At 38.4% G+C, this 10,573-nt stretch overlaps 1 protein-coding gene across 3 annotated transcripts; it reads right to left on the bottom strand.

The window, feature by feature from the left end:
- Positions 1-1,201: 1,201 nt before the first annotated feature.
- Positions 1,202-10,242, bottom strand: LOC107790785 (protein argonaute 1-like). 3 transcript variants are annotated; one of them, XM_016612745.2, is made up of 22 exons: positions 10,074-10,242; positions 7,971-8,638; positions 7,656-7,864; positions 7,427-7,582; positions 7,194-7,327; positions 6,921-7,030; positions 6,637-6,743; positions 6,304-6,442; positions 6,108-6,224; positions 4,717-4,824; positions 4,488-4,559; positions 3,698-3,820; positions 3,440-3,605; positions 3,092-3,351; positions 2,851-2,993; positions 2,675-2,737; positions 2,526-2,589; positions 2,243-2,378; positions 2,081-2,154; positions 1,905-1,999; positions 1,792-1,823; positions 1,202-1,629 (listed from the first exon to the last, which is right to left on the bottom strand). In XM_016612745.2, exons 2-22 carry the CDS (start codon positions 8,628-8,630, stop codon positions 1,412-1,414), a joined length of 3,186 nt encoding a protein of 1,061 aa, XP_016468231.2. In that variant the 5' UTR covers positions 8,631-8,638; positions 10,074-10,242; the 3' UTR covers positions 1,202-1,411. The 3 variants fall into 3 exon arrangements, with proteins under 3 accessions (XP_016468231.2, XP_016468232.2, NP_001312434.1); XM_016612746.2 differs by having other exon boundaries at positions 7,427-7,576; positions 10,074-10,238; NM_001325505.1 differs by lacking the exon at positions 10,074-10,242 and having other exon boundaries at positions 1,412-1,629; positions 7,971-8,630.
- Positions 10,243-10,573: the final 331 nt, after the last annotated feature.

The raw sequence follows: 10,573 nt of genomic DNA, 5'->3' as shown, positions 1-10,573 counted from the left end.
TTATTATTATTGCTGTGAACTTATCAAAAGAAAGTTATTGGCGTTCTTATCATTATTGCTCTTACCATCATTGTTATCACTAACACAACACAACCGTAGTAATGTTGATGATATTTGTATTATCAAATTATTATGGTCGTTGTTGTCGTCATTATTATCATCTTAATTTGTGACACCTCCAATGAGTCTTGGGACTGGCGAGAAAGCAACCCACCAGACAGACCAAACAAATGCGTAAAACCTCTCAAATTATAGACCAGGTAGTTTCTCTAGCACTTGTCAAAGTTGAAGTCATTTAACCATTAGGGTGAAAATTTATTAAGCACTTGAGCTCGTAAAAAAATATATATATTTGTCATTGTTACTAGGATGATTTTCCTTTTATTTCATCCTACTTTTGGGAGTGCTATGGGCTAATTCTACTTTTGGAGCCATTGAGATTTTGAAGTTTTAGAACAAGTGAAAGAATAAGATGGCTCAAAGTTGGTGCATTTTACACCTAAATGGTACAATGCTCTTATAGGAATGGAGAAGGAAAACACACGCGAACAAGCTAGTATTTGATCATGGCAACAAGTAGGGAGAACTGAAGATAAAGAACACTCCTTTTTGCCAGTGTAGATTATGAATGGAAAAAAGATTGATAAATAAAAGCAAAAGAATCCCTATTTTTTTATTGGTGTCATATCTTGGTGTCCGTCGTCATTCCCTCTCAACTCTAAGCTTCAAATTTTCTTATTAGATGACTCGAGACTTACGCTAAGGATCTGTTCTCGCATTTCTTAGTTTCACGCACTAAAGTACACCATCTCCTCAAGGACATGCTATTGTGCATCATCTAAAACGGCACTTGAGGAAACAATATTTTGGACTACATGTTCAGATATCTTTACCAATTCTGCACGACAGTTTCAACTTCATGTCAAGACGAGACCAATACCCATCCCAACATAATAATGCTTAATCTGGTGCAAACACAATAATACTAAAGCATTCCAGTTGATATTTCCTCATATAAACAAGTGTAGAAAATTCACCGCACTTGTCGATTTTTTAATGCAGCAGATGAAGGTATCATAATAGAGTCAAACACACGATTAGATCACACCGTCTAAAAGGCAGCTACTCTTGGGATCTAACCTCCATCTCAGCCTATTAATGCTATCTGATAATAGAGGCAGCACTATTGACTGGGAAAGACTTCAAAAAAGTTAGTTTCAAAATCAAATATGTGCAAGACTTCAAAACAATAGCCAGATATCACACACATCAAGGTAAAGCCAAGCCAAGGTGTGATAAATAAAAGTTGTAGTTTTCAAAAGAAAAACATCTTGCCATTTTAGTGGCAATCATGACTCCTAGCAAGTCAACCAATATCCACATCATATAGCCGGTTTAGCGAGGAACTTCTCTAACAATAAAACATAACCCTCTTGACATTCTCCTTGAGAGCAGGAAGGGGCCTTACAGCAGCACCAGCACCTGGTGCTCGCGTGCTCCTTCCCATAGCTCCTACACCTCCTCTGTTTGAAGCAGCTGCGCTTGTGACTGATCCACTGTCAGATGTCTCTGGCTCCATGTAAAACCGAGCACGGAAAGCTGCCAAATGTGCATAATATGCTGGTGGAACTGCAAACAGCATCAATGAACTTAAGTTGGTAACATGCTACGATGAACAGGCTATACGTAGAGAAATTCCAAACAAAAAAAGGACAAGGGGGTAGGGCTGTTGAGACTGGGAAATAAAAATAGATGCTGAAGAAAAGCCACTAACAAGTGCAGTGAACATACCAATGGAGACGGAACGAGTACACCTAGCATATCTGAAATTAATGAGTAACAATTAAGCCACCAGAATTAAAATGCTGAAAAATTTAACTATGGCAGCTCAAAAGTAAACTTACGTATAGCAGAGATTGTTGGTCAAAGACTGCAGGGCGTCAGCAGTAAAATTGTTCTCATCCCACAGAACATGATAATGAGCTGGGCGGCTAGTACCCTGCAGTATCACAAAATCAAGTAACTTACAACAGAGTCCTTAGTACATGACTATCATATGTTTATAGAAGACCAATATTACCTGTATGCCGGCATGGCTACAGAGATAGAAATCAAATTCAGTAGGGTGGCATATCTTTGAATCTACAACGGTACCTTCACAATTACATTATAAAAAGGATTTAGAATCCATTTGCAGCTAAGCTAGTATAGAATCACTAGAGATACAGAGACTAATACTCACCAGGCAAAATGTTCCCACTCCGATCAACTGCATTTCTGTCGCGGTGGTTATTGGCAAACAACCTTGTATGATGACGTTTCTGGACCACAACAAATGTAACTGGGGGCTGATAGTTGGGTTCTAAAGATGCACATGCCTGAATTGGGTTTAAGTCAGTTCATACATTCTAACAAATAAAAAAGGGCAAGCTTGTTTTCTACCTATCTTCATGGTCCAAAAAATAGAGAGAAATCCAGAGTTTATAATAAACAGGCAGAGTAAGGTATAACAGAAAGGAAAATACCTTGCGGATTGCATCAAGTTCAAAAAGAAGAACTTGATAAAATTGTCCTTCACTAACACCGTCTCTGAAGGGAAAAGGATAATTCATTTCAGACAAAAAAGGACCAGAAATTTCTATAATGCAGGTATAGAAGCATTATTCAACAATACCTGTAGAATATAATTCTCTGAGGCTTCTGTCCAGTTGCTCGACGGAAGGAAATAAGCAATTCCCTGAGTTATAAATGAGATAGACCATCAGTCAGAAGCAAAATTAAGTCCATTAGCTTGAAACTTGAAAATCAAGACATGTTCTTTGAAAATAAGGAAAGAAAAAGGCAGAATACTTTATCATGCCACCAGTCACAGGTCCTCTAACTGGATCTTGCCAAGTCTTGTACAGATCTTGTATAAGCTCTTGCCTATGCGCTTGAGCAGAAACCAAACCAGCATACTTTGTAATCTCAGGCCAATCTTGAGAAGCAACCACCTGAAAGATATGAAAAGTTAGCACTTCTTTGCTTCAGATATATAGATGAAGGGAGTGGGGATTAATGAAACCAAAAGAATGAAGTCTACAGCAATTACCGCAGCAATTGACGGGCTAGAATCCTCCCCAGGGTGAGGATGGGTGACATCTGCACCAAAAATGATAGTTGGGCGGTCGCTGACAAGGGGAATTCGTCTAGAGAGCGCATCAACCAGCACAGTATTTCTTCCTCCAACCTTCACATTTATCTTCAGGGATACATTGGCTAAATACTGCTTGCTCATCTTAAATACATGTTTTGTCAAGCAGCATTGCGAGACAATTCCAAGTTCAGTTTCACAAATCCGTTTTAGATCACCTAGGAAAAGAAGCAAAAATTTCAGTTGTAGCATATTCCAGGAGTTTGCAAAAGCACCATATGAATTTTCCCCATTCGAGGTTTGTACCATAAAGAGAGCCGTTATTGTCTGGTAATATCACAATCAAAAGATCTAGCTCTCTCCCATGCGGCTGCAAATTTGTCATAGCATCATGAAATCGAGTTTTTAAGACTCTCTCAACTTGATCAGGGCGAGCGCTCACTGGTGGTAGAACAGGATTGGGATTGAAGTTCTACAAAGACAATAGTATCTTAAACTGTTATATGTCAGGACCATCAAATAGATACAGGGAGAAAAGGGGAGAAACTGGAATTTCTGAATTACCATTCCGGATATCATGCACATTTGTGCAAGCTCGGAACAAAATCCACGTGCAACTGTGTCTTGCACATTGCGAGAAAAGTTCACACAGATCCAATTGTTCACTGTTCCTCCATTAACCATTTTCTGCCAACAATAATAAAGCGAAGAGTAAATAATTAAATCATCCAACACTGTCCGAAAATCCAAACAGAGTAGACAATAGACATGGCAACCCACTGACTGTTTCATTGATTACTACGCCATTTCAATGTCTTTGGGAGCCAAGCTAGCAACATAGGTTTTTCCTTGTTTGAACCCCGCTATTCACTTTTAAGGCTATATCATCCTAAAGTGCAGCTAAAGTAGATGGATCGACGTCCATGGTAAATCAGATGACCGAACCACTGGAATCAGAAAAATGGATTCTATCTCTCATCAGCTAAGGGGACAATATTAAATGCATGGTCTTGAATTAGTAACAAAAAGTAGCCAAACTACTTTTTGACCACCAACATAATGATGAGTTGTATTGCTCTAGGATATTTACAAGATCAAAAAAGAAAGCACAAAACAAACAAACTGGAAGTTCCTTTAGGTTAGGTATTCTGTCATAAGCTACATGTAGCATAAACAAGTACCAACAAGGCAAGACCAGCTAAACTATACTTAAGTGAAGACCTAAAGATTAGCGTTCAGTGACAAAACCAGGCAAATCTTGTAAGAGCACACACGATTAATCAATGGCATTTATCTGCATGGAAATGACAGTCAAACTGACTACAGGAATCTCGATTATGCTAATTTCAGTTACCTTATTCATCATATTCCACTGGCCCACTTGTGGCAGACAGTCTTTCTCTCGACCTGTATCATGGTATTTAAGCTGCAGAAACAATTAACATAATTTCACAATTCTACAATAAACTTAATTCACCAAAGCATGATCTGCATCAAGAATATCTAAATCGAGAAGGATTAGTTATACCATCACCCTCAATCACATGATCACACCAAACAAACTAGAGAAAGCTTCAACTTACCCAAGGTGCAGGCAAAACGCGAGCCTCAACTTGAGCAAGCTTCTCACTGATCTTAATACCAAACTCCTTCGCATATGGGTCATCAGCATAAGCATTGTGATGAACAGTCTAAGAAAAGAAAGTATTAGATTGTAAATACAGATAACATGGCAAAAAGGCCTGAATTTATCCTGAAAAACATGCAGGAAGAGTAAGGTGGAAAAGTTTTGCTTGAGAAAAATACTAAAGCAATCAGTGAACACCTTGACTACCAGGGAGTATCTGGTGTACAAGACGCACAGACAACAACAATTTATCCAGTCAGAGTGTTTCCACTAAGGCCTAAGCTTAGTCATAAAAATCTCATTGTAAACATTTTGTCCACGACAACTTGAAAGTGTTCTGCTATGATGCACAACTACATGTACAATTATGAACCAGCAATTGTATCAAAATGAACACTCTACTAACTAAATTCAGCCCTTTCACCAAATACACCACATTTCTTAACACTCATAAAAACAAATATGAATATCCTTGGTCACTCATTGCCATTCCCTTCGCAAAATTTGTCTACATTTATTAACTAAAAACCACGGGCAGGGGCAGATTTATATTGGATGAAGACCGCTTCGTCGAAAAATTTAATTATATATATATATATATGATATGAACATTAAAAACATTCTAATATTAATGGATGACACCACTTGACAAACAAAATTTGTCTGGTGCAAGGGGGAAGATGCTATGTTTTATCTAGGAGGTTACAGGATCGATTCTTCCCTGCTGTAAATTTGGCCTTATTTTTCCTTTTACCAAATTAATTTAAATACTTCTGGACTGGACACCCCTCTGCAATATACTACCAATCTTGCTAAGTAGTGTCATCTTTACTTACTTGTGACAAAGGTTTAGTTTTTTATCCTTCTTTTGCTTTCTTTTTTTGAAAATTATTCCCATCTTTGTCTTTCTTTCTGAGCATAATGACAATTACATTAATGCATTTAAATTCCTTCAATTTATATGATCTTCCTACAACATTTTTATTTATGTGTTAATTTATTTAAATGTGACACCGCTTGTGAAAAATTCTGCATTCGCCAACGACCACGGGAAAAAATCTTGGAAATTAATTACCATACTGTCATTGCATTCCTCCTCATCATAGAAAAACCTTTACCGAGGCATCATTGACAAACAAATACCATAATGCGTGCATCCTTCTCAAAAAATACCATAACTGGTACATGGAACAAGGCAATAAAACTTAACAAAGAAAGATAGCTACGTCAAGGTTCACATAAAGCTACTAACAAACGAGGGACATAAATCATACAGATTACACATAGGCTACAACCCTCATTATTAGGATAAGAGTAATAGAAACAGTTTCAGAAGCAAGATCCAACCTGAAGAATATCATGTTCTCTCTCTTGAGGACGCTGGCAGGTCACTTTTAGAAGTGCTGTTATCTGCCTCTCATTCAAGCGCTTTGAGTATCTCTGCCCCTCCACAATCTTACATACCTGGACTCAAGATATGTAAGCACATAAAATACACAAGATACTTAGAAAAAGACTAGTTACCAATGAGAAAGGCACCTACTTCCATTGGCAAGTAATTTGGCCTCTGCGTATTTCCAACTTGAAGACAAGGCAACTGGGTATGTCGAATGACAAAACCATAGGTTTCCCGAAAATATTCCACAACAGCTTTCATCGTACCCCTTTCATCGACAGGAAAACTGCCCAAAACAAATAAAAGACAAGGATTAGCACGATGAGAAAATCCCGCATATAGACAACAGAAAATTAAAAGCTCAGAAGGCACACCACCAATTACACCTATATATAATCCAAATGTAAAAAGTTTATGGTCAAGACTAGATATAAACAGAGGAAAAAGTAATATCATAATTATATTAAGCCAAATACATACGTCAACTCTCTTGTTGCTTGAGACGTCAAGCCGGAAATGCGATACTTCCTCCGCATATTCCCACGATGAGTAACCTCCACCTTTACACCTCTCAGGGCCTTCTTTATCTGCAGTTCAATGAAGTTAAAACAAAAGTAGCCAAACAACCTGAAAGAAAAAATGTAAATGACCCTAATATTTGAAGAATCCAAGTATCAAGTCAATCGCTGGCAACAGTAAGAAATTCAGATAGATTATGACACAATCATGAATAAGATTGTCAAATGTCAAATGTCAAAGCCAACCTTCACGCGGTCAGCATCAGACAGTGGTCTAGAAGAGATATCCCGATTCAGAAGCTGGCTCACAAAGTCAATAATCGGCAGTGGCTCAATGAAAGCCGTGGAAGACATATCTGTTCCACCAATATATAAAAGTGCACAATGATGAGAAATGTGTACTCAGTACAGACAAGCATTATGGTAAAAGTACTGAGCTTGACTGGCAATCAGTTACTAGTTCTACTGAATCAAGCTACAAAAACCAAGATTTAACAAAGTCATGAAAATTGTGCTGACCAATATTCAGGGATAATCCCATCTGTGTAGGACGAATACTTTGATAGAAGCCACGCCAGCTCTCTAAACCTTCACCCAGTGGTTGTCTTCGTCCTAAATGAGGGGAATAGAAAGAACGGCCCACAGGACAATACCTGCAGTCAACCATGATAAAGGGGAAAAGATAAATAAATAATTCGAAAAGGAATCAATATTTGTGACGAACAGATATTATATCAGTTCAAGAACCATACCTAGACGTAGGCAACTCGCGCAGCACAATATCCAGCACCTGAAGTGCTTCTTGCGGTGCATCAGCCTGTCTCCCTTGTAAGAACATCCCTAAGTGATGAAGATCAGCACGAGCCGCCAGCTTGATCACAACTTTAAACTCTCTTTCCCTCCTGCAACTACAAATAAGAAAAAGGATATATTAAATATTGCTAAAATTGAATCTGATTTCTCAAAACCATAGGGACACACCTAGCACCACCAGGTCCATCATCATCATCAATTAGAGTGATTTTAAAATCTTTTTGAACAAAAGGGAGGGGCCCTGCAGTGTATAGACTTTTTCTTCCGTCATAGGCTGGAAGCCTCTTCCCAAGATGGGATTCTCTATAAAGCTTCACCAGCTGCTCCATGACAGCCCGGTTGACACCCCGAGAGGAGACCACAGGAGTAATTGAAACCTGAAAGCCATGAGAAAAGATAACAAGCAATTATCAAGATAGACCCTCAATAGATAATATAAAGGAAGATCATAACTAGAACACTTAGCAATGCTTGAGCACTCACATCATACTGGTGCAGATCTTTGTCGGGTAACTCAGCAAAGAAGTGATTGGCCTTAACTATGCATCTAATACCAGTACTACCCTTTCCTGGCCGGAGTGGAAACCTCATCGACTTGCTCGATGCTGGTTGTATTGCTTGGGTTGCAGCTGCTTCTGGCAGCACAACAAGTTGCTGGAATTGCTGAGTCACTTGTTGTGTCGTTGGTTCAGGTGGCTGAGACGAGGAACCAGCCTCTGAGTATGTTTCTGATGGTCTTCCATATGGTACAGGCTGATGCGGAGTCTGGGTTGCTTGGTGCAGCTCGGGTACTGGTGACCTAGGAGGGCCAGAAGGTGCCCCACGGCCACCCATGCCACCACGGCGCTGGGGTTGTCCTCCACCTCGTTGATACTGCTGAGTTCCCCTGCCCTGTTGGTAGTATTCAGGAGGTCCACCATAGGACTGTTGAGGGCCCATTCCACCACGTGGAGCTCCCCCACCACCACGGCCACCATGTCCTCCATGCTGAGGTGCCCAGCCTCTTCCTCCACCTTGCTGATGCTGATGCTGATGTTGCTGCTGCTGTGATGGGCGTTGGGCACCACCTCGCCCCCCTCCAGTTTCATGGGACTCAAAACTCTCAGCACCACCAGGAACATCAGTTCTCTTCTTCCGCACCATGGTAATAACTACAACAACCCAAGGACGATTATCACTTAAAAAATGTTCAAGAGATCAACAGCATTTTCCTCGACACAATTAATAATACTCATCAAAAAGCTTATCTGCTGCATGTATCTGATACCAATCTACGAGCCCTAAGGACAACTTATAGGCTCCAGATCCAGAACCTCATAAATCACAAACTAAACATTTATGTGCTGAACCCCATAAATCACAAACTAAACATCTATGAGCATGCGTTCAAGCAAGCCACTTTTATTGCAAACAGCAACAAAAAGATCCACTGTATAATCTTATGCAGCAACAAGCTCCTAAATAAAAGGTTTCACTAGATTCATCTATGATTCACAGAAAAACATTACCAAAGTTTTAGACATATTCTTTGATGATGAAAGAGAATGCATTAGCGGGCAACAAAAGGGTAAAAGCTCATACAATTTCCATTTCTCAAGACCACAAACAAGGCAGAATAAAACTATTCACTCCTACAAGTACAACCTTAATTGAATTCATAATTCAAACAAGACGACAAGAGAGAATAGGGAACACTATTTTCGACTGGGTTGTTTTGTGATTAAAAAGCGGATAGACTTTTTTTTGTTTCTTTCAGAGCCAAGTATTTATAGAAACATTTTTCACTTCCAAACCCAAAAGATAATTTCATTCCATCCAGATTGCTCGGAACATGGAAACAAATAGAACACAACAATAAATCTTGATATACAAAGATAACAAGACAAATGTTATTAAAAATATAGGTTTATAATTTAACAAAGAACAAAACCTCATTAATCAAAATATAGCAATGGGCAGTTTAGTTCCCGATATAATCATTTATGCTTAAACGCAAGTGTAGAAGATATTAAGGACATATTCTCACAGCCTTACCCTCCACAGGACTACAGCAACACACCTTAAGAGTCTCATATGCAGTATAACAAAGAGGAACCCGATAATGATTTAAAAAAATCATATAGTTTAGAAATCACTTAATAACTAGTCATCAAACAATTAAAATAGAGCTAACAGGATGATACACGAACGGAAATCAAAATTTCACTTCCTTACAGCAGTCAATAAAACTAAGTAACATATCAAAAAGAACATAAAAGTGATAAACAGCTCAACACTGCACTCATAACTTCACACTTTTGGAAGGAAAAAAACACAAAAAGAAAAGAGTTAAAATAAACCACAAAACAAATAACCTTCTAAAAACCTATATTTCGAGGCACATACAACATATATGAGAAAAACAAAGAAACTCATACTGTCATTTAGATCTGATAATTAACTGAACTCAACGAAAACAAGAACAATCAAACTATCAGTGCAAGGCGAAACCCCTAGATCAAAAAAAACCACAGTAAAATAAACCCAGCTAGATCTAACAAAAAACCGTAAAAGCTAAACTAACACATAAACAGTAAAATCATATACCTCAAAACCGCCGCCGGGATACCAAACACCACGGTGCCCTAAAACACGAAGAGAGAGAGAGAAACGGCACAATATGTTCGTAGAGAGAGAAAGAGAGTGATCGGGGAGTGTGATTTGTAGAGAGAGAAAATCAAATGTGTAGATAACAAAAAGCAAAGAGAGGTTGCATTAATTAGACTCACTCCTTTTAAACCCAGGGTTGTTTGTTTCTAAAATGACGAATCTGTCCCTACCCTATTTCATTTCGCTGCTCTACTGTTGCAAAGGTTAATTTGAAGTTTGGTAAATCAATAATATCAAATAAAATTAAATGTTAAATATGTTTATTCGGTTTCATTTTTAATTGATCTTTTTGGAATTTTCTTGGTCGCATAGGATGTGTATTTCAAGTTTATTTTTTGTCAATCATTGGTTCTTGTTTTTCTCATTTAGAGGAAACAGTGTAGTTACATTTCAATATGTAGTTGGCCAATAGCTTTATTTCAATGTTTTGACTTGAT

Source organism: Nicotiana tabacum, chromosome 22, assembly GCF_000715075.1.
Source record: "Nicotiana tabacum cultivar K326 chromosome 22, ASM71507v2, whole genome shotgun sequence".
Lineage (NCBI taxonomy): Eukaryota > Viridiplantae > Streptophyta > Magnoliopsida > Solanales > Solanaceae > Nicotiana > Nicotiana tabacum.
This window is presented reverse-complemented; position numbering and strand designations above follow the sequence as displayed.